This window comes from Oryza brachyantha, chromosome 2, assembly GCF_000231095.2.
Source record: "Oryza brachyantha chromosome 2, ObraRS2, whole genome shotgun sequence".
NCBI lineage: Eukaryota > Viridiplantae > Streptophyta > Magnoliopsida > Poales > Poaceae > Oryza > Oryza brachyantha.
The window spans coordinates 4,435,571-4,461,127 of NC_023164.2; the positions used below are offsets into that span (position 1 = coordinate 4,435,571).

Here is a 25,557-nt window from a genome sequence, read left to right on the forward strand (position 1 = left end):
TTAGACAAGACTATAAAATCTTATAATATGAAACGGAGGTAGTATTTAAATGATATCTATAATTTATAAATTTATCATTTCATCGTATATTACCATAAGAATATACATTAACTAACAAAGTATTCACTGAATATAATACTTTGGATGTGATTAGGGCTAAGCACTAGTTAAAAAGTTCTAAATATGTAAAAATATAATGACCTTTGGTACTAACAAGCTAAATGGGTATAAATAAATTCTAAATATATAAAATTATAGTGATCTTTGGTACTAACGAGCTAAACAAGCGGCTTTATGAGCTGGCTTGTTAAGCTCACGAGCTAAACGTCCTGCTCAGCTTGACTTATTAAGACTTCGAGTTTGAGTTGATCCAGGCCATGAGCTTTAGCTTTTTGTCTACCCCTATTGGTGACAAGGTATAAACTTCTCCCTATCATAAAACTATATTAGTTGATTGACACATGATTAATTAAAATATGACATACACAATGTGAAAAATGAATTAATATAAAATTTAAAGCAACTTTTATATTTTTAATTAAAAATCATATTGTTTTGTACTTTAGAAAGCATTCATACGGAAAACAAGGGTGCAAAAGTTGGTAAAGAAGAGAAGAGAACACAACCATGACTGAAAAAATAATTTACGCACAACACTTCTACATGTGTATTATTGGTGATTTGAAAGCAAATGATAGAAATAAACCGAAGATAAATAAACTTCAAAATTAAGTTTTGAAACTTAAAATTTTCGCTTATGCTGGTATGTTGAAGGTTGGATTAGCCGATTAGCTAACAAAAGCTGCAAATTGCACATATGAAAGATCCAACAAAAATGTAAGCATACATAAGTAGAGTGGCATGTTGCACATTTGGATTATGCAGCACCTTAGCTTTTCACTTATACTTATAAGCTAACATTTAAATTGTAGAACTTAAATTTTAAGTTGATTTTAGTTTTTTCATCGCAGTTTATTTTTTTGCCTTGCTTTTTGATCGTCAACAACACGTATGTAGAAGTTTTACCTATAAATTATTTTATAATTATTAATAAATCATTTTGCTTATGCTTAATTTCAGCAAAAGATCATGGTTATGTTTAATTTCAGTGAAACAAATTGCTGAGAGTGAAAAGGAACACAGGGCCAATATGCTGTATTTTCATTGTCCAAAGTTACTCCTAACAAGTTACTGTATACTACTCCAGTACTACTCCAGTGTTCATACATACTACGCACTTGTTCCTTGTATGTTACATTCCTCGCACATCACCAAAACATAACCGTTCAACTCAGCTGCTGAAACTGACACAGCATCGGTCAATCACCAAACTACAGAGTTTTTATAAACTCTGCCTCGATTCTGGGCGCAGGCTGAAGTTCTAGGAAGTTAACTCCAAGTAGATGGAGCTGATGATATTCCTACAATCATGCCAGTTTCATCCCTGAACAAAGAGGAGAAAAAGTTAGAGAACCACAACAGCTAAGAATGAGATGCACTCTATACCGAGAGGGACAATCTTTGAAAATTTCTCTCTCTTTTTGAGTAATGCCTCACGAAATTAAAGGTTTGGAACAATATTTAATGTGCATTAACATAAACAGAAAATAACAGTTGATTATTTGTAGGCACCTGACCTTCCAGCAGTGCATTCCATTTTCCTCCTCGATAACACTTTACATATTTTTGCAGGTTACGCCCCTTCGCTGTACAGGGACTCTGAATGGCTTAAACCTCTACCGTTGCACCGTTGCAAAAGCCGGAAGATTGGCTAGTATCATTTCCATTTAAGTTTATGTGAGTAAGTAAATTTTCTACTTCCCATGTCAATTTATCTACCCCACTTTCCAAAAACTGAAGCGCCTTTTCTGACATCGAATGTCTTAGAGCAACAGAGTGCATCTTTTGAGATATACGAGCACATCTTAACATTGAACTTTCACTGCCACTTTGCGACTTGTTTCTGCAGCAAAATAATCCATCTTTTGCATATTTTGTCCACCTTTTGTAAACATAGTGTGATGGCATTGTAAAAATGTTGCTGTAGTTGAGGACTCGCAGTGCGTGCTTGCACAGCATACCTACAAAAATACATAGCTCCTGATCATAGCAAAAAGCATGCAAATTTCATGTTTCGGCAACATAACCAATATGCTAGCATACCTGTGCACTCATACATCCTGCAAGAACATGATACTGTTGTATCCTCAGAATTAAAAATGACATATGCTTCTTCTCCAGAATTGAAAGGTGCCAATTTGTAAGTACTGCATGTTCTGTCTTGCGATAGCAATGAACAAGACAGGGTGAACAATTTTTTGAATTCTTCTTCAAAATGCGAATACAAATTCCTCGTATAGGATTCAGCAGCAGTCTTCAACATAGGCAAATCAGGAACATAGGGATCTGGACTGGTATGGCGGGAATCATAATCTGCTTCTAGTTCTTTTCGGCGAAGACTAGTTATACACTTCTCATACTCCTCTAAGAATTCTGGAAGACCGAGTTTCCTCCGAAAATTCTTGAATGCATTACTTGTGCCTTCAGCATTTTGTGCTGACACCATGTCAGCGTAAAATGAGTCACGGCAATAAACAGCAGCCCACTTTTCACGCATTGCATATAAATTATTCATCCAATCATTACCATCTAGATTATATGTGTTAACCAATTCTTTCCACTTCAAGTCAAAGAATGCTACAGACCTGTCTTCATAGATACATCTCTTAAAATCAGACAGAAATTCTGGATGGTTGCAAATTACATGATTGAAATGCTTAACAGCATCATGACAGATATGCCGCAAACACAGGTGGTGGCTTGAACTCGGAAACACTAACCTAATAGCCTTTGCTATTTCAGTAGAGGGATCTGTAAAAATTGTAGCCGGTTGCTTCCCAGACATTGCTGTAAGGAAGGTTTGAAACAGCCAATGGAAAGACTCTGAAGATTCATCATATACCAAGGAAGCTCCAAAAACAATGGGTTGTTTGTGATGGTTAGTTCCCACAAATGGAGCAAATGGCATTTCAAACCTGTTTGTTTCAAATGTTGTATCAAAAGACACAACATCGCCAAAACAAGCGTAATCCACAATTGCCTGACAATCTGTCCAGAAGAAGTTTGCTATTTGGCCATTATCATTCAGCTGAACTGCATAAAAAAACGAAGGATTTTCTGTTTGTTTGTTCTTCAGATACTCAAGCAATTTTTGTGCATAACTTGGCTGGAGGTACTTTCTCTCATTATCCTTCTTCAGAAGATGCACATTTTCAGCTCCCCTGGACCATTGCTTAAATACCCTCTGCATATCTGCTGCTGTAATACCTTCATTCCGCATTTGATTCACTACCTGTTGATAAGATGGCATTAAACGGCGCTGGGACCTTAACATGTGCGACTTATCAGGACTTACAAGATAGTGGTTGTGATCAAGCTCAACCTTCTGCACTGTCCAGATACCTTCTCGGGTAATGTAGAACTGAACTCGAGCTTTGCAATCAGATCTTGTTGAAGCCCGTTTCTTCCGCCCTGGCTGGGCTGTGCTTACCACTGGCTGCCCTTCATTGCTGCACAGGAAATATTTGGAGCAAAGACTCCCATCTGCCCTAGTGTTTGTGTGGTTCTTCCGGATACTAAACCCAACATTTCTAGCATAAGAGTTGTAGAAGTTGTAGGCTTCATTCTCTGAATTAAAGGTCATCCCCACTTTTGGCACACAATTAGGTAAACCAGCTTGATCATAATCCTACAACAAATGGATGATAATCATAACATACCAAAGATGTTCACTTTGGGGACAAAGGAAATATGATTAACGATGTCCACAGCGGACCGTCAAGGAGTTTTTTGGTTTGCTGACACCAAGAGAGATCATTTTTGTATATTCACCACTGAAATCTCAAGGTACACCGCCACCAATTTTTTTTCTCCAGCTATCAATAAATATTACTGCTCCCGTTTCGTATTCTAAGTCTTTCTAATCTTGCATAGATTCATCTATTGAGAAATGCGTGTAAGTTATATACATTTCTAGATTCATTAGCATCCATATGAATTTAGACAAGATTAGTAAGTCTTACGCCGTGAGATGGAAAGGAAGTAGTTGTGTTCACTAAATATACTAGATTTATGTCATGACGACATCTCGATCATTGTACTGCTTATCGCTACCACAATTCCACAACTATACTTCAATTAAACAATAATCAACCTTAGTAACACACAGCCCCGAAATCCAGACGGCAGCATCAAAATTAAGCAAAATAATGGTGATTACCGCAAGCTGAGAAGCTGTCGCAGGCGGCGGCCCATGGTCACAACCGGCGTCGGGCACCAAAGAGGACGCCGGACGATCGCTAGCGACGCCGGAAACGGGGGCCTGGCCAGCATGCGGCCGAGCGGAGCCAGCCGGGGAGGGCTCGCAGGCGGCGTCGCAAGGCGGCGGCCCGTGCGCGGGGGTGTCGGGAACGGCGCCGGACATCGCCACCGGCCACTCGCGCTCGGGCGCAATGCGGCCGGGAGCTCCTGGGCCGACGGCGACCGGCCGGCCGGCGAGTCGGCCAGCGGTTAGGGCATCGGTGCGGGGGGCGGACTCGTGCGGTGCGCTTGATTGCTTCAGCTCCGTTGAATGGGCCAAATGGGTTGGCAGGCCCATCACACATTGGGCCATCCATCTGAGGCCCACAACTCATTGGCTAGTACTAGATTTTATTTAGCAGATTTTAGAGGCCAGCATGTAAAATCACATGAGAAATTCAAACTTGCATTGCATCATATAAGAAAATTCAAACAGTTCTTTTTTTAATGGTTGTTAGGATTTAAAATGTATGCATAACAAATAACTTTTGTTAAAAACCAGATATCCAAATAACCACTCCAGGCTACCAAAATTCAATGACTATAGTATTGCCAAATAATTCAGTTAGGATCGAGATGAATGAAAGTCCATAGTTAGAGTCTTCGTGAAGGGTGTTTTTCTCGTATTATTTCTCATAGTATTAAAAATCCAATGCATTCAGTAAAAAGCTGACGTTTAGGACAATATTCGATCAAAATTTAAAATTCTTACATCAATAATAGCTCAAATGCTTAGTTTAAAAATAAAAATATTGATATGATAGTTTTTTCTCAACAAATCCTACTTCCTCTGTATTTTAATAAACAACACCGTTTACCTTTTTTACGCATGTTTTTGAGCATTCGTCTTATTGAAAAAGTTACTCCCCCCATTCCAAAATAACTCCTTTCATCATCTTATTTCTCCCAAAAATAATTTTATTTTGAAGCAATCATTGCATTAGCGTCCGTGAAAGTTGGGGACAAATGCATTAGGGCTAGATAAAGTAGATACAGTAACATTGAAATTTGATAAATTAGAGTATATATAGTCATTTTGCTTTTGCAGTGATATGTGTAGGATAAGTGAACACTGAAGTTATTTTAGGATGGGTGGAGTGCATAATTATCATTATTTCATTATGATTTGATTTATTAATAAATATATTTTAATTATCACATGCATTTTTCTGCATATTATCATAATTTTTTAATACGATGAATAATCAAACATGTGCTTAAAAAGGTCAATAGGGTTATCCGTTAAAGCATGGAGAGAGTACTATATTATCATAAACTCATTATATTTTAGAATAAATATCATAAAACCACTATTGTTATAGTCCAAGTTGCATGAAACCACATGGATTTTGGTATGCACTATGTTGCACATAACCCCGGTTGCTATGGTCGATAAGTTTCACAAAACCACGTCGTTAACAAATTTAAACGTAACGCTATAGCAAAATAAAAAAAATGTTTAATCTTATGCGAGCAACATGTATATTACGCATGAAAGATTTTATAAATCCAATGTAATTTTATAACTCATAATTACTTCAGTGGATCAAAGAAAATTTAGTCAGTATCATGGTTTTAATATTTTATAAAGTTATTTAAATATAAATTTGTTAGTTAAAAATTTGATCTATTGCCCTGAGTGTCAAAATATTTATGGCTGAATAGTAGTATATTTGAAACTAGAGAGACTATTTATAGTCAGGGACCTAGGGGTTGTTTAGATGGGGCTAAACTTTTTAGCCCATGTCACATCGGATGTTTGGACACTAATTTGAAGTATTAAATATAGACTAATCAAAAAACTAATTTCATAAATGAGAGCTAATCCACGAGATGAATTTTTTGAGCCTAATTAATCCATAATTAGTAAATGTTTACTGTAGTATCACGTAGGCTAATCATGGATTAATTAGGCTCATAGATTCGTCTCGCAAATTAGTCTAAGATTATGTATGTGTATTATTTATAGACTATGTTTACTATTTATAATAGATATCAAACATCTAATATGACTAGGGGCTGTGGCGAGAATATTTCTCGTCTGTTGGTCGTGTTCGTACTTCTAGAATACCCGTACCCACCGAGACGTCGACGGCGACATGATCATACTCCTACGAAACATCAACCATGGAAGAGTTCTTGAGTTCTTCTCGTCATACATCAGTCGCATTCACTTAATTCATGGCTGCACATTCACTGACTTGCCAAGTCTCCTCTTGACGATTCAGCAACAAAGACCGGGAAAAAGAAAATCAGAGCTTCGCATGATTTCATTTCACCACATTTGCTGTTCATCATAGCATCATTTTGTTTAATTCGCATCACTGCATGAACTGTACACCGGTTAAAGTTTTAAGACAAAATGGGGGAAAAAACTGTACATTGATCAGATCATGGTTTGGAGTTCTTCGGTTCAGATGTATTTGTCGCAGTAGAATGTGAAGAGGACAAGAAAAAAAATGATCTTTTTTTTTTGTTTTCCATGGAGTAATTCAATCACTGTGCGAAGCTAGGCCTCGAGGACCTGGCAATGGAGGACGCGGTTCTTGGCGCGGGCGCGGGCGCCGGCGATGGTAGAGAGGAGATTCGTGACGAATGCCTTGATCTGCCCCTTGCCGGCGACGGTCTCCCATCGCGGGGCTCCCGCCTGGCCGGCGGCGACGTCGACGACGGAGGCGCTCATGTCGTTCCGGACGACGCAGAGCTTCCCGTCGAGCGCGACCATGGCAGCCGCCTCCACCGCGTGGGAGCTCCCCACGTGGTGGCCGCTGTCGACGCAGCCGGTCCACGCGCCGGCGGCCTCGTCGTAGGCGCGCAGGCGGCAGCCGTCCTTGCAGTCGGCGGCGTAGAGGCGGCCGCCGAGGGACACGCTCGGGCTCCTCCAGCCGGCGACCATGGTGTCAAGCTCGGGCACCGCCGACCAGGCGTCGGTCTCCGGCGAGTACACCTGGCTCACCACCTGCCGCTGCGCGCCGAGCCCCTTCACGTACCACCTCCCGCCGTGCACCGCGCTGACGAACGGCACCAGCAACGCGGCCATGTCGGACACGAACGACCACCGGTTCTTGGCCGGGTCGAACACCTCGGCCGACGTGATGCCGCCGCCGCCGACGCCGCCCTCGCCGCCCGCGACGTACAGGCGGTTGCCGATCACGCAGCACCCGAAGCCGTGCCGCCGCCGCAGCATGTCCGGCGCGCGGTGCCACCGGTTGCTCCGGGCGCTGTAGAACACCACCCGCCGCATGGGCCCCCGGCGCGGGTCCCTGCCGCCGAGCAGGTACAGGTGGCACCCGCCGAGCACGGCGCAGCCGAACCCGACGGCGCCGGCGTACTCCCCGGGCACCGGCGGCAGCGCGCGCCACGCGCGCCGCGACGGGTCGAGCACGTCCCACGACACGCGCCCGCCGCCGTCGCACTTGACGGCGTACACCCACTGCTCGGCCAGCCCGAGCCGCCGGCGGAGGCCGTAGAAGTAGTTGCCGGCGAGCAGCCGGAGCCACCTCTTGCACACCAGCCTCAGCTTCCAGTGATCACCCCGTGGCACGCGGATGAGGCACGCCACGGCGAGGTCGTCGGGGAGCCCCGGGATCAGCAGGCATTGCCGCCTGCCGCCGTCGCCGCCGCCGCGGTGATCGCGCCCCGGCGATCTCCTCGGCTTGAGCGGGTGGATGGACGCCCTGAGGCTCGGCTGCACGCACGCCTTCGCCCTCGGCACCAGCCTCGCCGCGGCGGCGCCGGCGACCGACCTCTCCACTCTGCACAAGCATGCTGAGCTATCAACCTATCCAATCACAAGACAAGAAAAAAAAGAATTGAGTTTCAGGTAGCTGAAGAATCTGTCCTCACAATTTTTTGTTCTGCCGCGTAAATCTTCGCGTGTTCGAGAAAAAAAAAAGCAATGTGAAGCAGGAAAAATGTTTTTAGGTAATGGATGTGACTGTGCCATAATTTTGGTGACTTTATGGTGATTAAAATTCTCTCTTTTTTTTCGTTTCTTAGAATTGACTGCTAATTGGTGAATGATACCTAGAATGATTAGACAAGAACATGAGACAGACAATGGTGTCATGAAACAACAGCTACTTACAGAAACGGTTGAACTACCCTGTGGGGGACCATGTCTTTTGTTGTTTCAATTACTGAGTTTCTAATAATACTCCGTGATTAACTAAAACTGTAATTATTCCCAAAATTTAGTCTGAGCATCCTGCTAATTTTGGAGTATGCATGGCTAACTGAATAGATTTTCCCATGAATAAAAAAAAATGCTTTGATACAAGCATATAAACCCAGTAATTTGTTCACATAATTTACAACTTCATGTATGATATGGAATTTTCCTATCCACAAACAATTCAGATTCTCTGAACTGACCAACCAAAACAACTTCTTGCTTATTGGTGAGCACAAGGCATTGTGAATCTTCTCACACAAAACCAATCAGCAAGCAGAAATCTTTCGGTCCAACAACAAGCCAGAAACCCTCTAAATTTTGACCATCAAAACCAATCCAAGGATTGCACATCCATCCTTGAATGAAACACACAACAATTTGAAGGAGAAAAAGCACATATTCAATTACAGAGAAAGAAAGGAAGCAAGGTTACTCACCAAAGGAGCTTGGTTCCTTCTGTCCATGGCCTGTCCCTGAAGCAAAGTATCAAGAAACCACAGCAACAACTACTCACCACCAATTACCCCAAGATATTTATCACATCATCATCACCATGCTTCTACAGCCCCAATACCCTTTTGCACATGATTCATGCAGAGGAAGAGGGCAAGAAAAACTTCAAAATCTCTCAACCAGAAGCTCCTTTATGACAGTGCCATGCTGGTTGATCACCAGGAGGAGGAAGAAGAAAAGGAAGAAGGAGCCAAGGAGAAGACAGCAGATGAGAAGGAAGGTGGTCAGGTCAGGTGGTGACTCTAATAAATGGAGACCACCTCTCACATTAAAGCCTGAGGCCTGACATGTGGGGCCCACTTCCACAGTCACAGCAACAGCACAGGACAAAGTAAACACACATGACAAATCAAGGGGGACAAATCTTCACCAGCATTGAGCTCTCATTTTCTCTGCTTCTCAGGTCAACCACCCTTGTTTGTTTGCTTGGTTAAATTTTTTTCTCTCTCAGGATAATCCCCTAGGGTTGTTTATTTGTACCATGACAACATGCTTTGCTGTTCTCTTCTCCTTTCTGTTATTCAAATGTGATGTTTTTTTTTTGGGGTTAAGGTTGCCTTGTACTCCCCCTCAAGGTAGTGACAGTTTCTTGTTTCTGTTGTTGTCTGCTTGCCTGCTCCTCCTGTTCTTGCAAGTTGATTTCTTTATTATTAAAGACTTGATTGCAATTTTACTAGCATCACTTTCTGGTTATGAATAATTGACCACTTCTGCATGATGATGGCAAAGCAAGAACATTAGCACAGAAATTGGTGCATGATGACGGAACCTTGAAAGGAGGCAGAAGCAGACAAGGAGAGAACACCAAAGAGATTATGTCAAAATCGCAGTGATCTAGAAGAAGCACACCCCATTAGCTTGAGTTTGTTGGAATCAAAAGAAAGGGAAGGATGGATGAATGCAAGGGAAGGCATCAGGTGACAGAGCTGCACATGCCAGCATTAGATGTTGAATTTTGACCCTGCAAGTTATGCGAATCCTCCGACTGCGCCGGATAACTAACCCTCTCCACCCCCACCCCCGAACGTGGCCTGACTCTACTAGTAGATAGTGAAAAAAAAGTACAATACGTACTATTTAGTAATGCTAATAATATACGCGTGCATTGTAACAGTTAGGTCTATACAATTGGAGATGGACCGAGAGAATAGATCGAGGATAAAAGATTAGATGATACTGCGGTAGTTAGGGAAGCTACATAGGAAAGCCCTACGAGTGGTGTGGGGAGGGGATGGAGGGTGGTCGGATGTGCTTTCTAAGTAGTTTAGGTAGATTTAGATGTAGCAAAATATTGCTATGGATGCAACCAGTCAATCACAGAGCTTCAGATCACTATAAATTGAGAGCAGTGTGGCACATCATCTTGTCCGCCACTCATGGATTGGAGGGCCATGATTGGCCCATGGTCACCACACCCAGAGCGAGCACAACAAGTAAGTAGGATCTAAAAATTACTACATCGTATTTATGATTAGGTGAGAGAAGAAAAACGAGATATAGATTTATATGTAACTACGACATGAACTCTAAGATATTGTATCAGTGTGAGAGGTGGACCGTGAGTTAATGATATACTCCCTCTGATTTTTTTTATTTGACACCATTTGACTTTTCAATCTACATTTGACCATTTATCTTACTTAATTTTTTTGTGCACATATACCAAATTATTGATCATTCTTAAAGTATTTTTAATAATAAATTAAATCACAACAGCATAGTTAATGATTATATAATTTTTTTGAATAAAACAAATGGTCATACGTAGACTAAAATATTAACGATGTTAAATAAAAAATAAAGGGAGTTGTATATAGTATACTTATGTGTAGCTATTGTATAAGTTGACTCTATAGCAACTCTTGATGACAGAAAATTTTGAAGTTAACAACTAGCTCTTCTAATTGACATTACTCTAAGGTAGGGTTTGAAGGCGATGGAAGAAGAAGAATATCACATAAAACGAGATATTTCATCGGTGAAAATAATTAATTAAGTAGTAGCTATTATGAACTAAAAAAAGTAAATTAATATAATTTTAAAGCAACTTTTAGACCAAGAATTTTGTAAAAAATCATATCATTTAGCAGTTTCTTACGCGTGCTAGAGAAAAATGAGAAGAATATTTTGCATATGTGCATATTCGAACTAAGGCTAACCTTGTAAGTTGGAGAACCCAAATCCAAGATTTTGCACCGGTTAACAGTTTGAAGGCTTACTTATATATATATAAGTAGTTATATACAAATAGAAATCCAATATCTATATCCATTGATATACATAACCAAAGTTAAAAAAAAAATCAGATTCCAGTTTCAACGGACAAAGATAAGAAAATACTACAAGATTAAGCTTCAATCTTCTGCTGCTCGACGAGCCTACTGCACTAAAATAATATGGTTATATATTATATATAATATCATTAATTTATAATTAGATTGTTGAAACCACCTCCCCATCGTTGTTGAGAAGAAGTATGCAGCACTAAACTTGGTGCCATATCGTATACTAGGTAAAAATCCGTTCGCAACAAAATATCGCATAAAGTGGACTAAAACCATCCGTAACTGCGTTGACTGCCTAGCGATTAAGGGCATGTACAACGTCTCCGTTGGAGACGGCACTTTTATAAAAAAAAGTCCCTGCTTTGTCCAGGAGATTATGGTGCCGTCGCCTTATCTGCAGACGATTGCAGCTCGTACTCTAAAAAAAATAAATGACTTTAACTCTGTTGTGTAGCTTGTAGACAATAAATTTTTAATATTTTATTTGCAGTTGATCTTAACTATATAAAAATATTAAATAACTTATAGACAATAAAATAGACTCTGGATTGTATGACCTGTCATTTTAATTGTTATATGATAGATTGGAGATGCTTAAAGACAACTTCCGTATGTGGATTAAATATGGCCTAAAAAGGAAGAACAAAAATTCAACTAAAACTCATCCAAAATGTGCCAGGCACATACCTAACGAATTGAAGACCTGACCTGTCACTTGATCAAGCCAAAAGGACACATTGATTCGTTCAATTACGTGGTAGTAACCTAGAGAGAGAGAGAGAGGAGAGAAATTAAATGCATGCCTGTCGATCTTTTCCCAGGAAATGGAAAATTCATACTCCGGTTGCCGCACCCAAAGGAATAAATCAGCTTATTACAAGTTTTTTCACGTCAAGCGAAATAAATAGAAGAAATATAAATCAACTCATACTGTAGCAGTTGATGAAACAGAGTTTCAGTTCACAGGCCGTTTGATACATCAGTGAGTGGCACAGACGTTCTCAAAGGGAATCTGGTTAATCTGACAGTTGACAGGCCATATTCTGCTTGTTCTAGCAAGACTTATCCAAGCCTAAACCGACGGGTGATTGCGTGAAAAGCCCAGCAAACTTCGTGCGGCGATCACCACCTCACTAGTCGCAACAAAACCGCAATAATTCCATGAAGATTTGGGCTGCCCTAACCATGAAACAAAGTACACATCATGGTCATAGTAGAAGGTGGAAATGGAACAGAGATTGACATTACTGACAACTGACAAGTCATGGGAGTCAACTCACAAAGCTGTGCAGAAGCAGAAGCAAAGGGCAATCAAGTTCAGAAATGGAACAGGCTGTGCATTCTTCACAAAAATGTCATGTACATAAAATATGTTATTATGCAATCGATAGTTACATTTCAGAGGTCTGATCATTGGATTATGTAGAAATATGTATATAGTCCTAAACATCAGGTAGTGTGGTATATTATCATCATCTGCACAGCCTGGTAAATTTCCCATTTAATTACCCTTGTTCTTTGATTTTTGCTGGGTTAATCGAACCAAATTAAGTTCCAGGCACAATGTTCTGGGATCAATTCAACCCAGAAGCATATTCCAGCATAAAGTGTGCTACTACTTTTGCTGTCATGTTCTCCACTATTGACCTTCCCCAGTAGCACTGCTACCTGGCCCTCTTCTGCTTACAGTGGTGTTCTTCAGTATCTGCACAAAGAACAAAGAACAACTTGATCAGAACATTTTTCATCGGAGGAATCATTAATTTTCCATGGTGTTCAAAAAGAGAACTAAATAAACATAGCGTGACTATTCAAAACCGTATATTTTATTTCTGAGCTTTTTTAACATCCTTGAAAAAAATATCTCGAGGTATCATATTTTTAGTATGAAATTTTGGTACCTTGAGATAACATAATTTTACACTAAAATTTTTGGTATCGCAAGGTAATTTTTAAGGATGGTAAAAAGAACTAAAATTTGTACAACACAAAAAATTGCGAGGAATCAGCTAGAAGAGAATTGACCTGTCTGAGCATCTGGTTCTCATTCTGTAGGGTGGAGAATCTCTCTTCCAACTCCGAGTTCTTCTTCTCAAGTTCCTTCACCTTCACCTCAAGATCATTCAAATATGCCTTCTTCCTCTCCCTCGCCTGCTGTGCTGATACCCGGTTCCTCAGCAACCTTAATATTTTTATAGACACTACAATCAAACCATATCTGATACAAATCCTAGGTTACATATACACATAGATAAAACAAAGTTTTAAAAGAGATATCCAAATTCTAAACCATTTTACATTAATGTGCTCTGAATTGTCATTAAATTCACATTAATCTAGCAGACAATCCAAAAATAGAGTCCAAATATAACACAAAGAGAAGCTTCGTCATCCCAGTCCCTTACAATATGCATGTGTATAAAGTATATCAGTGTGCAGTCATACTTTTGATGTTACTGAGATAATTGACTAGAGTTTCATGTGGTAACAAACAATTGATATAGTGGAAGCACATTGTACTGATTGCAAATACAACATAACACTCTCTGTTTTTTTATTACAAGAACACTAAGGCCATGTTCGTTTGAGAAGGGGTAAGTTAACTTACCCTGGCATGGAAAACGTAGTAATAGATTAGTACATGATTAATTAATTATTAATTATTAATAAATATAAAATAGATTAATATGATTTTTTAAACAACTTTTCTATAAAAAATTTTTGCAAAGAAATACACCGTTTAGCACTTCGGGAAACGTGCATGCAGAAAACAAGAGGGGTAAGTTAACTTAGAGAGGGCAACGAACACGCCTAACTACTCCCATTGATGCCAAAACCTCAAAACTGGTTTCATAACACGCATTGTGATTTGCAGCATTGAATGAGAAGGTGGGGACCAATTTGTAGAGAGATATCAGCATCATATGTGATGTGCCCGCAACTGTTTCCTTCCCATCCACTTGTATCCCAACCTAACTATCTAGATGAGCATGCATGCAGCACAATATCAATCGTACACCCAACTCATGAAAGCTTCTTTACAGAGATATGCAACCTAACCCAACTGATTTTATCAGGATTTAAATTCATACTTCAAGAGCAAGCTGTTTCGATTATCGCCACAGTCCGGTGTTCTTGTGCATGAGCTCAGGAAGCATTGTTTTCATAACCAATCGCAGCAGATATAACCACTGATTTTTAAACATAGGGTCTGTTTGGGGCAGATTTTCATGGCTGCAGTTTTTTCCAAAAGCTGTTTTCGCTAGAAGTTGCCCCAAACAATCTATAACTTCTAAGAATTTCTAGTTACAGATTCTGAAAAATGAACTAAGAATACAAAAACTCGAGAACGAGCTTTTTCAGATTCTCAGAAGCTGGCTACCAGATAACTGCTTCTCAAAATCTAAAACTCTCTTAAACAGGCATATGCTCCATCATTTACTCTTTAGCTTATATAAGAATAGTTTTTTAAAAAATCAACATTAAAACTTAATTTCGGTTTTTCTCGTCGTAGTAGTTTATTTTCCAGCCTTTTTTTAACTGCTAAGTACACGTATTTATAAAAGTTTTACCAACGAATTATTTTTTTATCGTTGTATAAAGCGAAACAACTAGATTGATAGATTGCATACACAACTTACTCTAATGATCACACATTCACACCAGATCATTTGGTTTAATTTCACGAACGATTATAATAAAGCACGAAATGCATTCATAGACATATAAACACAAGGGAAGAACTACAAAAACTCTACTACTACTACTAGTAACAAATATAAAGGCCGCACCTTTTGAGGCGCTTGTGCTCCTTATCCGCGGGGCTGCGCCCGCGGCGGCGCGCGCTGGCCTGCGCCGTGGACGACTGCGCGCGCTCCGACCCGCCGCCGGCCGCCCTGCCCGACGTCGAAGCGCCGCCGGGCTCCACCCCCAGCTCCGGCACTCTCCGTATCTCCTCGTCGCTCTCCATTCCTGCAGCTCCCAACCCCACCAAAACCAATCAATCAAACAGAGAGAAAAAAAACTACCAAAACAAGCAAAATTTCTCGTCCAAGAACAGGTTCCAAAATCACCCAGAAAGAAAAATCAAGAATCAAAACCAATCAACAATCATAATTAATTCAGAAAGAAAAAGGGATCGATCGAAGTGGCGGTTGCCAGTAGCTTACCTTCCTTGATCTCCATGTGGTGGCCGCCGGAGCTGGACGACCTGTCGGAGCTAGACGGCCGCGAGCTCGTCGCCTGCTCCTGCATTCTCGCCGGCACGAAGAGATTTTGCGTGTGCTTCAGTTTCAGCTTCATGGACCATGAGAGCATTTTTTTTTTGGCTTTAACTCCACAAATATTTCACCAAAAAACACCCCAAAACTTCATATATTTTCACACATACCCTTATATTTTACATTTTAGTCCCTAAACTGCATAAGTGTACGAAGAAAAGGGACTAGATCGTGATTCTACGAGGCGTAATGGGGCTACGTGCAAAACTACCCTCGGGGGGCGGCATTAAATGCACCCGTGGGGTTTGGGTTTTAGCCGCGCAATCCCAGCCGTCGAAGGGCAAACATCCGACGTCTCCGAGACCGGCCACGTGGCCACCGCGGGCACCATGCAGCGGGTGGCGGCATCCAAAGACGCGGAGGCGCGCTACGTGGAGGCGCCACGGCCCCTCCCCCGCGCGCGGCCCATCACGCCGACACGCGGGGCCCGGCCCACCGGCGCGGGCTGGCCCACGGGGTCCGGCGAAAGTGGGGATAGGTGAAACTGACGGCCCAGAATGGCGCGCGTTGTCGCCATGCGCCGCGGCGGCAGGAGAGAGAGAGAGAGGGTGAGGGCGCGCACCTTTTGGTTTCATGGGCAGAATGCCTGAAGCTGATAGGACAACAGAAAATGAGTTTTTTTATCGTCTTTGAAAAGTATGTTAAGGTACTATATTTTATAGGATAAAAAATGTGGTATTTTGAGGTGTCTGGTATCTTAAGAGGATAAAAATTTGTACTAAAATTTTTAAAATTCTTAGTATTTTAAAATATTTCTCAAGAATGATAAAAAAGTCCGCAGAAAATACTGTTTTCATAAGGGAGTACCAAGTACTACCAACCAATGTGCTATGAGATGGAGCTAGGCTGCGTTCGGCTTATAAGGCCTTGTATAGTTGGCAAAAATTTTTGGCAAAAAAGTCATGTCGAACGTTTGACCAGATGTCGGAAGGGGTTTTCGGACACGAATGAAAAAACAAATTTCAGATTCCGTCCGGAAACCACGAGACGAATCTTTGAGTCTAATTAATCCGTCATTAGCACATGTTAGTTACTGTAGCACTTATGGCTAATCATGTCCTAACTAGGCTCAAAAGATTCGTCTCACGATTTCTCCCATAACTGTGTAATTAGTTTTAATGTTCATGTATATTTAATGTTTTATTTAGATGTCCAAAGATTTGATGTGATGTTTTTGGGAACTAAACGGGGCCTAAGATAGTTAACCGGCATAGAAAACATAATAATATATTAGTACACGATTAATTAATTATTAGATATAAAAAATTGAAAATAGATTAATGATTTTTAAAACAACATTTCTATAAAAAATTCAAAAAATATATCGTTTAGTAGTTTGGAAAACATACAAGAAAAAAGAGTTGATTTGGCTAACTAGCCAGAGGGAACGAACATATGCCTAGTCAACAAGTGAGAAATGGATAAAATATGTATCATGGTGTAGCTAGTACTCCCTCCTTTTTTTTTTAAATTTAATCGTTCATCTTATTTTTTAAAAAATACATAATTATTAATTGCAGTTTTATTTATTACTTCCATTTCATATGGTACTTAGATTCATTCATTGATAAATACATATAAATCGTATATATGTCTAGGTTTATTAGTATATACATGTAAATATATGCAAGGATAGAAAGGCTTATATCGTGAAACAAAGGCAGCTGTAAAAACACTTTAATCATGGCATATAATTTAGCATATTGGAATAAGAAAAAAATAAATAATGCAAAAGGTGAAACATAGATCTAAAAATTATAAGAGTTGTACATGACATCTAAAACTTATATAAATAGAAACTAAGACTTGTATATAAAATCCATACCTATATAAATAGAATCTATGAGTTGTATATAAAACCTAAACCTTATAGAAATAAAAGATATAAGATGTGTATATGAAATCGGGTCCCTTTGAATCAAAGGAATAAAAAAAAAAGGAATATAAAAAACATATGATTCTGACAGAAATGCAAGTGTAAAACAGAGGATTGCAAAACACAGAAAAAACGTAGAAATAACCGTTGGACTGGACCATTAAAAAACATAGAAATTTGAGGAGAGATAAAGACTCAAAGAATTTTTTTCATGAGGTTCTATCTCTTGTTAAATTTTCTCCAAAACTTGTATAGGAAGGAGCATTTCATAGGAATTTCATAGGATTCATTCCTTTGATTCAAAGGGCTTCATGGAAAAATTTCCTATAAAAATGAAATCCTTTAAAATTCTTATGAATTTTCTTTCAACCAAAGGCGGGCCTTAATATATTTCTATATAGTGGTATAGCCGGCAGTGATGGCTGGGCCGAACCTCTTCCTTGCTGGGCTCAAAGACGGAGAGCAGAAGCAGCCCCAATCTGGCCCACTAATCCAATGGATCTTGGGCCGGCATTTGTTTGTCATAAACATCCGTACCAAAGAATTATTCTTTGAGTAAATTTCACTCCATATATCTGCAATTAATTTATCAGAAATATTAGTCTGAAAACCGAAACAATATATTTTATTAGAAAGTTGTAACTTTATTTGTTGAAAAAGTTTTGGGATCACACGTCGGACATAACAACAATGCACATGGTGATGTAAGTCAAGCGCACATGTTCAACCTCTTTACAAGCTAAAATTTAAATTTTCAATCTTAAATTTAGAGTTAATTATAAGGTTTTTCATCGTAGTTTATTTTTCAGTCTTGACTTTTAGATTGTCAAGAAGACATATACATGTTCTATTACAAACACATATGCCTTTTGAGATCTAAAAAGACGAATAAAAATCAAATGCTATATTTACAAACGATAAATAATTTACGTATAAAACTTTTATAGGTGTGTTTTACTGATTTAAAAGCGAAGACTAAAAAATAAGCTACGATAAAAAACTTTAAAATTAACTTTAAATTGAAAGTTAAAAATTAAAATTTAATTTATAAGCATATAATTAGAAATGAAAAGATGAAGTTAGCTAGCTAGTATGGGATAAAACATTAAAAGCTTGCTAGCACTTGCATCGGCTTTCATACCAACTATTCACCAGGCCTCGGTCTCTTCCAGTGTAATGGCGTCTTCATGTGCATTGGATAAGCACGGCAACAAACTGACAAACTGCGCAGGAAGATCATGGGACGATTATTTGTCTTTTCCTATGAAAAACTAAAAAAAAAATATTTGCAATATTTTTATAAGCATGAGATAAGATCTTGGCTTCAAATCTTCGTAAAAGCATAAATTTCAGATTAGGGGCCCGTTTGGCATAGCTCTAGCTCCTAACTCTAACTTAACTGGAGCCAAAGTTGTGCCAAACGGTACAGATTCTATTTTTTTTAGCGGAGTTGGCGGAACTGCTCCTGAAAAATGAACTACAGGGATAGAGCTAGGTTTTTGCTGCTCCATAACTCCACTCCACGCCAAAAGACCTACTATACTTTATTATTTTATTGTAATTACTTGAATCTGTCATGCTACTATATATTATTACTAAATATTTATATTATGTGTTAACTATCATATAATATTTTATAACCATATAGTTGTGTTGTTGAAGTTCAAAAGAAAAATAATCAATATTTAATTATATAAAAAACATAATTAAATTATGGTTTAATCATAACTACACATGATCCGCAAGGCTATTATTATCAATCTATTTTATTTTGTATTTATCTTTTAGGAGTTCTGGAGCAGACCAAGTTAACCAAACAGTTTTGATCTACTCTCTGGCTCCCACAGGAGCAGCTCTCACTGGAGTTAGAGTTTAGAGCTAGGATCTGAAGTTTAGAGGCCTACCAAACGGGCCTTAGGTTAGAGCAGATACAATAACAGGCTATAAGCCCGCTATAAACATATTTTAAAGAGATATGCTATTAATTTGTAGTCAGCTGCACAAGGACTCCAAGATAAAATGTGTGTATGACATGTGGGACCATGTGTTGATGTTTTATAGGTAACTATTATATGAATAGGCTATTGAATTAGCTATAGATGAATTAAAGCTACACTATTTAACTTGCTCTAAGTTGAGAAACTATTTGGGCTAAGCCCGAATTCAAAAAATGGCTGCACGCGTACTTAACGGAGCAATTGGTTTTCCCGAGGGATGAGCTCGCACCAGCTCGGTTCGGTTCGTTTGCTGGCATAAAATCAGTTTGAGTTGGCCCATGAACCTATCAGTAAAATTATCATTGTAGAAAAAAATCATGAAAAGAATACCGAGATAAAACCAGAACAAATTTATGATATTTCATTCGACATAGTCTCTGTGATAATCATAATTAACAAACAACAACTTCGCTGAGCAATAAAAATGGTTTGCAAGCTAGCTCGAGCTAGCTGGTTTGGCTTTTGACGCAAGCCCGCACAAGACTTACGAGCCCGAGTTTCTTTTTTTTTTTTTGGGTCCGACCGTAGTTTTCCTCAAACCAATAGGAACGAATGCGAAGCCGAGGATATATGTACTTCTTGGTGCAACGTTGCATTCATGGATCCTACGTATAATTCCTTTTGCAACGTAGCTGTGAATGTTTTAGATCGATGCACTCCTGGTAAGAATTTACAAGGTTTTAATTAAGGATAGTACGGCCGCGTTCGGTAGTAGAGGAATGGGTTAGTTATCCGGTACAGAAAACGTAGCAATAGATTAATATATGATTAATTATTAAAAAACAAAATAGAATAACATGTTTTTTAAAACAAATTTTTTATAGAAAAATTTTGTAAAAAATACATCGTTTAGCAGTTTAGCAAGCGCGCGTAGTAAACGAGGGAATTTAGATAACTTACCCCAGTTGACGAACTTAACCGATATTCTTTTATGGTGTTACAGTGTAGATTATTTCTTGGTTTTTATCAATACGTTTTAATGCTGTATTTTGTAAAAAGTTAGATCACTATTTTATATTTCTAAATATATTTTAAAGTTTACATAGGTTAATTCATCATTTACATAAGTATCTTTTGGAAAAAATCAGATAATCTTACCTCTTATCCATAAAAGAATACACCTGTCATATTCTTAGCCCTTTCCCTGGAGTATTTCTCAAGAATATATTTGAAAGAACATTAATTCTCGCTGGTGCGTGCGTGATAGAAGTTGGTTTGCGTACTAATCTTCCTCAGCGTCAGGAGAAACATCACAAATATAAACAGGAAGAGCTGCATGCGTCATGTGCCATATATATATCAAACTATTAAAGTGGACCACGTGGCAGTATATTTTATCAGCAGGTCGACCTTTCAAATAAATCAGACGTTGGCAGTCGGGACCGTTCGAAGGAGATTTATTTTTAGGCGAAAATTATGAATGGCATGTAAAAGTAATACACGGTGAATTAATGAAGTATTTTTGTATTACAAAAAGTTTTGATGTTTTATTTTTTTAAAAGGTTTGATCAAGTTTATAGGAAAATATAGCAATATATGTTACACTGTTAGTTTAATTAAATCTAACATCAAATATATTTTGATAGGAGTAGTATATATTTGCTTAGGTGGAAATGCTGTTATGTTTTTCCTATGGTTGAACTTAATGAAGTTTGACTCGGCGATGGAAGGGGTATATCCATTAAAAACTTGATAAATGAATCTATTTATATGTTTGAGGGTAAGTGAAGAAGATGAATATGATCATACAAAGCAAGAAGGCTTTTTAATAAATTGTAAACATAATAATGGATTAATATGACTTTTATAGTTTATATATATAGACACACATTTGCTTAGATTTATGTTACGTCAATGATATGTTTGCTTATTTTAGAAAAGATGAAGTATTTATAGAAAAAAATGGTACTCACAGGAAAAAAAAAAAGAGTTAAACTTCCACATGCGCGGACACTTCCTCTCACCTACTCGGTTCGCCCCTACTTGTATCGTTTTTTCATATATTTATAAGCTAAATATAAAGTTTTATTTTAAATTTAGTTGATTTGAGGCTTTCTTATCATAATTTATTTTCAGCCTTAGCTTATATATTATTATAAATATGTATATAAAACTTTTATTCGTACATTATTTTTTGCTTTTAAATGTGTCGTTTAATTTTTTCTTAAAACACGAACCCCGATTACTCAACCCTGCATTAATTGTCCGTCCTGTGCTCGAACGGTTTAAACTAAACACTACCAGAACTCGTAAAAAATTGACGAGATGTTGCAGTCATAAATCTCTCAACAGTCAACACTCCATACTAAAGAAAATTATCCTTCGTTTTTGAGTGCTCACGTAAATTTTAAGTAATCTGTGTTGGTTGGATGTTTGTGCGATACCCATTTTATCGCTCGCTTTCAATGTAAGTAATACTGTATCATTGAAGTCGCTGACCACAGATATTTTATTGGAGTTTGGAGAGGCAAAAAAATCAAAAGAAATAGGAATTGAAGTGCTCCACTACACTACTGCTACTTCATTTGTAGATCTGCTGACCTAAATTAATTTAACTTGTCAGGTGAATAACAATATTTTTTCAGAGCACACCTCCACGTGGGATATTTTAGTTTTCGCATGGATCAGGGCAAGACTGAAAATCCTACTGTTACTTCAATTCATATCTGTAGCTTCTGTTAGGATATGTCACATCAAAATGTATATTGGAACAGAGATACTGGTCTACTCCCTCCCTCCAAAAATAAATTAATTTTTTAGTTTTTATATCTAATGTTTGACTCTTCGTCTTATTTAAATTTTTTAGATTATTTTTTATTTTTATTAGATGATAAAACATTAATTAATAGTATTTTATGTGTGACTAATTTTATATTTTTTAAATAAGACGGATGGTTTACACGAAAACCAAATAATTGGTTCTTTGCGGGGGTTGCGGGGGAGAGAGGGAGTACTTAGGTTGAGTCTTAGGTTAGGAAAAGATCATGCAAATAAAGGAATAAGTGAATAAATTAGTATTAGTTAGTGTAAACATGTAAAAATAATTCATATGGTTTTAAAGTGATATTTTTGTGAAAAATACATTGTTTAATAGTTTAAAAAGCGTGCCAATAGAAAATTTACCAAAATTTCACCCTATGTCTTCCTTCTGAACCCAGTCTGGCAAAAGAGATAAATACAATTGTTTTACATATAATGACCATGTTTAATTAACACAATTCTATCTCTAAACTTTCAAGCTCGGTTTTAGAAACTCCAAAAATCTTGAAGTTGGAGGTGTCATTAGATTAGAAGATTATTAGCGCGATTAGACATTTTATTCATAGTTTAGACTAAATTTGGAGGATTGAGCCCCTGTAATTTAATTTACAAACTAATATTTTACCATAACTGTTTGTTTCTACGATTATTTAGATGTTAGAGTATACCAAATAGGGTCTATATGATTACATCTACATCATATTTTGTTTGATCCTCACCATTGAATCCAACTCTTACCTATGTATGAAGTGGATAATGATGATCCAATGGGTACCTAAGTGTAAGATGCCATCTAAGAAATAGCATAAAACTAGAAGAGATGGCCGGGTCGTCCCGACCCCTTCACTCAGAAGGTAAGTAAGCGTTGAGGCGTCAGGGAGCGGAGACGACAACGTTGGAGGCGGATGATGGAGCGGAGGCGGCCCTGGAGACGGAGTCGGAGCGGACACGGCGATGGGCGGCGGCGGCGGCGGCAGCGGTGTTGTAGGCGCCGCCGAGAACGGAGGCGGACACGACGGCCATTTGAAGGAGGCGGTAGCGTTGGAGGAGAGAGGGGAGGCGGCGATTTTTTGGGCTGATTCAGGTACGACGGTGGAGACTTAGGACGCAGTTATTTTTTAAGCACGGGTGGATGTCCATTCGTTACTTGCATGCCATTTAAATAGTTATTAAAATATATAATTTTTTTATAAGATAAATTAATATGAGTTATATTTCTCCATAAACATGCAAGTTTAAATTCGACTTTACCAGTATACAAGTGGTAACAAAAATAATCGTAATGTGTGTATACTAGTTTTAGTTTATTTTTATTTTTTTGCTATAACTTATAGAAGTTGAATTTAAACTTGCATGTTTTTGGAGTGATATAACTCATATTAATATATATTGTTAATTTTTTATATATTTTTCCGATATTTAGATGACATGCAAACACACCGGTAGATATTATCCGGGTAGACATCACCCGTGTGCTTAAAACAGTTTCATGTGGAGATTAGGGGTGCAAGGAGCGGATGCGCCTCAGAGCATCTCTAACAGACTCTCCATTAGCTTCTCCAAACCAAATTTTAGCCATCCAAAACAAACAAATAAGCTTCAACGGAATGACCAACCAGATGACCAAGCCATCCAACTTGCCAAACATCATCCCTCGCTGGCCAAATTTAGCCAGCCTTTGGCCCTTTGCCCATCCAGGGGACTTGCCAAACAGTGGGTCCCACTACAACAACTACTGCTCTTGGTGTACTACTGCTGCTGCTCTGCTACTACTACTCGTGCACCACTACCACACACGTCGACGGCCGACCACCGATGCCATCCGCCGTCCGTGCCGACCACCGCCTCCGTTCACCATCCGCGCCGATCACCGCCACCGTCCGCGTCGTCCTCTACCGACCGCCGTCGCCGTCCCCCACCGCCGCACGCAGCCGTGCCTGCGGCTGCCGTCCGCCGCCGCGCCTACGGCCACGACCGCCATCCCCACCATCGTTGCGACTGCCGAACGCCGCCGCGCCCGCGGCCGCTGTCCATGCCGTCGCTGCGACTGCCATCGCCGTTCGCACCGTTGCCGCGACTACCGCGGCCGCCGCCCGCGCCGTTCGCTGCCTTCCGCCTCCCAACGCCCAGCCGTGCTACCTGCTGCGGCGCCGCGCCGCCTCCCCGCGCGCCACCCCGACGCCTCCCAGTGCCGCGCCGCGGCCGCGATTGCCGTGGCCGCCGTTCGCCGCCTTTCGCCTCCCCGTGCCCGGCCGCGCCGCCCCGACGTCCTCCGGCGCCACCCCGATGCCTGCCAGTCGCCTCGTGTGAGGAGAGAAAAGAAAGAGAGAGAAAGAAAAAGAAAGGAAAGAGGGAGAGAGAGAAAGAGGAGAGTGCCACGTGCAGAAATTTACACTAAATTTCTGATAAATTAATACACAGTTCCACGACTTAAAAACAAATAAAAAAATTATTTATCAAAATGCAGCGAAAAAAGGAAACAAACTAAACATCTAATCTTCAGCTTTAGCTAACGATGATGGCTCCACACCACAGACATTCTCGACGGTGGGCTGAACCTTACTTTAACCTTGGGAACAACCTTCTGATTGAAACTCTGATACTTGCTCTGGTGGGGAAAAATTAAGCAAGGCTGAGTACAAACCACCGTACTCAATAAGTAACACTCAAGAGAGAGAACAATGAATGTAATAGAGTATCAAGGATAGGCTAAGGTTAAATTTGCACAAAGCTACAGTAATTTAGCAAAACAGTAAATAAAATAGACTGATTAAAATTAAAATAACATTTAAAATAATCATCCACTGTCCAACGTTACATCACGTTGTAACAGGGCCAAACCACTGTTCAGCGTTACACCGCACTACAACAGGGTCAACCCTCTATCTAATGATAAACCACATTGCGACAGACCTAAACCACTGCCAATGTTACACCACATTGCGCAGGGTCAAGCTAGTTCCAAATTAAACAAGCTATTAAAGGGGTTCAACTAATTCCAGTGCGTCTTTTAGTTCGCCTCATAACCGCGGGCACGACTATTTAAATAGTTTTACTCTACAGAGGTGTACAAATTTACCCACAAGATATAGCTCCCAAGCATGTTACCATGCCCCAACGTATTACCACGATACCTCAATACAGAAACCATGATAAAACCTTTTACCTAACCCTCCCTAGACAATAGCACCACAATTTAGGTTTTGTCCTCTCTTTACATCAAGTCGGGAAGCCCCCTCTTGTGACTAGGTGAATCCGGAAGCAGCTGAGGCTATCGCTACACCACGATGTCCCGTCCATACTTCATCACGCC

The 25,557-nt window shown here is 39.5% G+C and overlaps 3 protein-coding genes across 3 annotated transcripts; all 3 read right to left on the reverse strand.

Annotated features, from left to right (window-relative positions):
* Positions 1-1,134: 1,134 nt before the first annotated feature.
* LOC102710178 (protein FAR1-RELATED SEQUENCE 5-like) lies at positions 1,135-4,320 on the reverse strand. Its single transcript, XM_006646984.2, has 5 exons — positions 4,280-4,320; positions 3,443-3,748; positions 2,164-3,352; positions 1,638-2,081; positions 1,135-1,444 (listed from the first exon to the last, which is right to left on the reverse strand). Exons 2-4 carry the CDS (start codon positions 3,701-3,703, stop codon positions 1,729-1,731), a joined length of 1,803 nt encoding a protein of 600 aa, XP_006647047.1. The 5' UTR covers positions 3,704-3,748; positions 4,280-4,320; the 3' UTR covers positions 1,135-1,444; positions 1,638-1,728.
* A 2,404-nt stretch (positions 4,321-6,724) lies between these two features.
* LOC121053492 (F-box/kelch-repeat protein At1g55270-like) lies at positions 6,725-9,248 on the reverse strand. Its single transcript, XM_040520483.1, has 2 exons — positions 8,971-9,248; positions 6,725-8,140 (listed from the first exon to the last, which is right to left on the reverse strand). Exons 1-2 carry the CDS (start codon positions 8,995-8,997, stop codon positions 6,869-6,871), a joined length of 1,299 nt encoding a protein of 432 aa, XP_040376417.1. The 5' UTR covers positions 8,998-9,248; the 3' UTR covers positions 6,725-6,868.
* Positions 9,249-12,152: 2,904 nt separating this feature from the next.
* On the reverse strand, positions 12,153-15,623 carry LOC102710465 (transcription factor HY5-like). Its single transcript, XM_040520484.1, has 4 exons — positions 15,501-15,623; positions 15,123-15,303; positions 13,357-13,513; positions 12,153-13,036 (listed from the first exon to the last, which is right to left on the reverse strand). The coding sequence occupies exons 1-4, from the start codon at positions 15,583-15,585 to the stop codon at positions 12,971-12,973; spliced, it is 489 nt and encodes a 162-aa protein (XP_040376418.1). The 5' UTR covers positions 15,586-15,623; the 3' UTR covers positions 12,153-12,970.
* Positions 15,624-25,557: the final 9,934 nt, after the last annotated feature.

Excerpts from the sequence above, each read along its gene's own strand:
- LOC102710178 (XM_006646984.2), bottom strand. The coding sequence starts at position 3,703 with ATGACCTTTAATTCAGAGAATGAAGCCTACAACTTCTACAACTCTTAT. Across the intron at positions 3,353-3,442 it reads GTATCTGGACAGTGCAGAAG|GTAGTGAATCAAATGCGGAA; the intron begins GTTGAGCTTGAT and ends TCTTATCAACAG. Across the intron at positions 2,082-2,163 it reads CAGGATGTATGAGTGCACAG|GTATGCTGTGCAAGCACGCA; the intron begins GTATGCTAGCAT and ends GTATTTTTGTAG.
- LOC121053492 (XM_040520483.1), bottom strand. The coding sequence starts at position 8,997 with ATGGACAGAAGGAACCAAGCTCCTTTG. Across the intron at positions 8,141-8,970 it reads GAAGGAACCAAGCTCCTTTG|GTTGATAGCTCAGCATGCTT; the intron begins GTGAGTAACCTT and ends GTGATTGGATAG.
- LOC102710465 (XM_040520484.1), bottom strand. The coding sequence starts at position 15,585 with ATGCAGGAGCAGGCGACGAGCTCGCGGCCGTCTAGCTCCGACAGGTCG. Across the intron at positions 15,304-15,500 it reads CCACATGGAGATCAAGGAAG|GAATGGAGAGCGACGAGGAG; the intron begins GTAAGCTACTGG and ends TGGGAGCTGCAG. Across the intron at positions 13,037-13,356 it reads AGAACCAGATGCTCAGACAG|ATACTGAAGAACACCACTGT; the intron begins GTCAATTCTCTT and ends TTCTTTGTGCAG.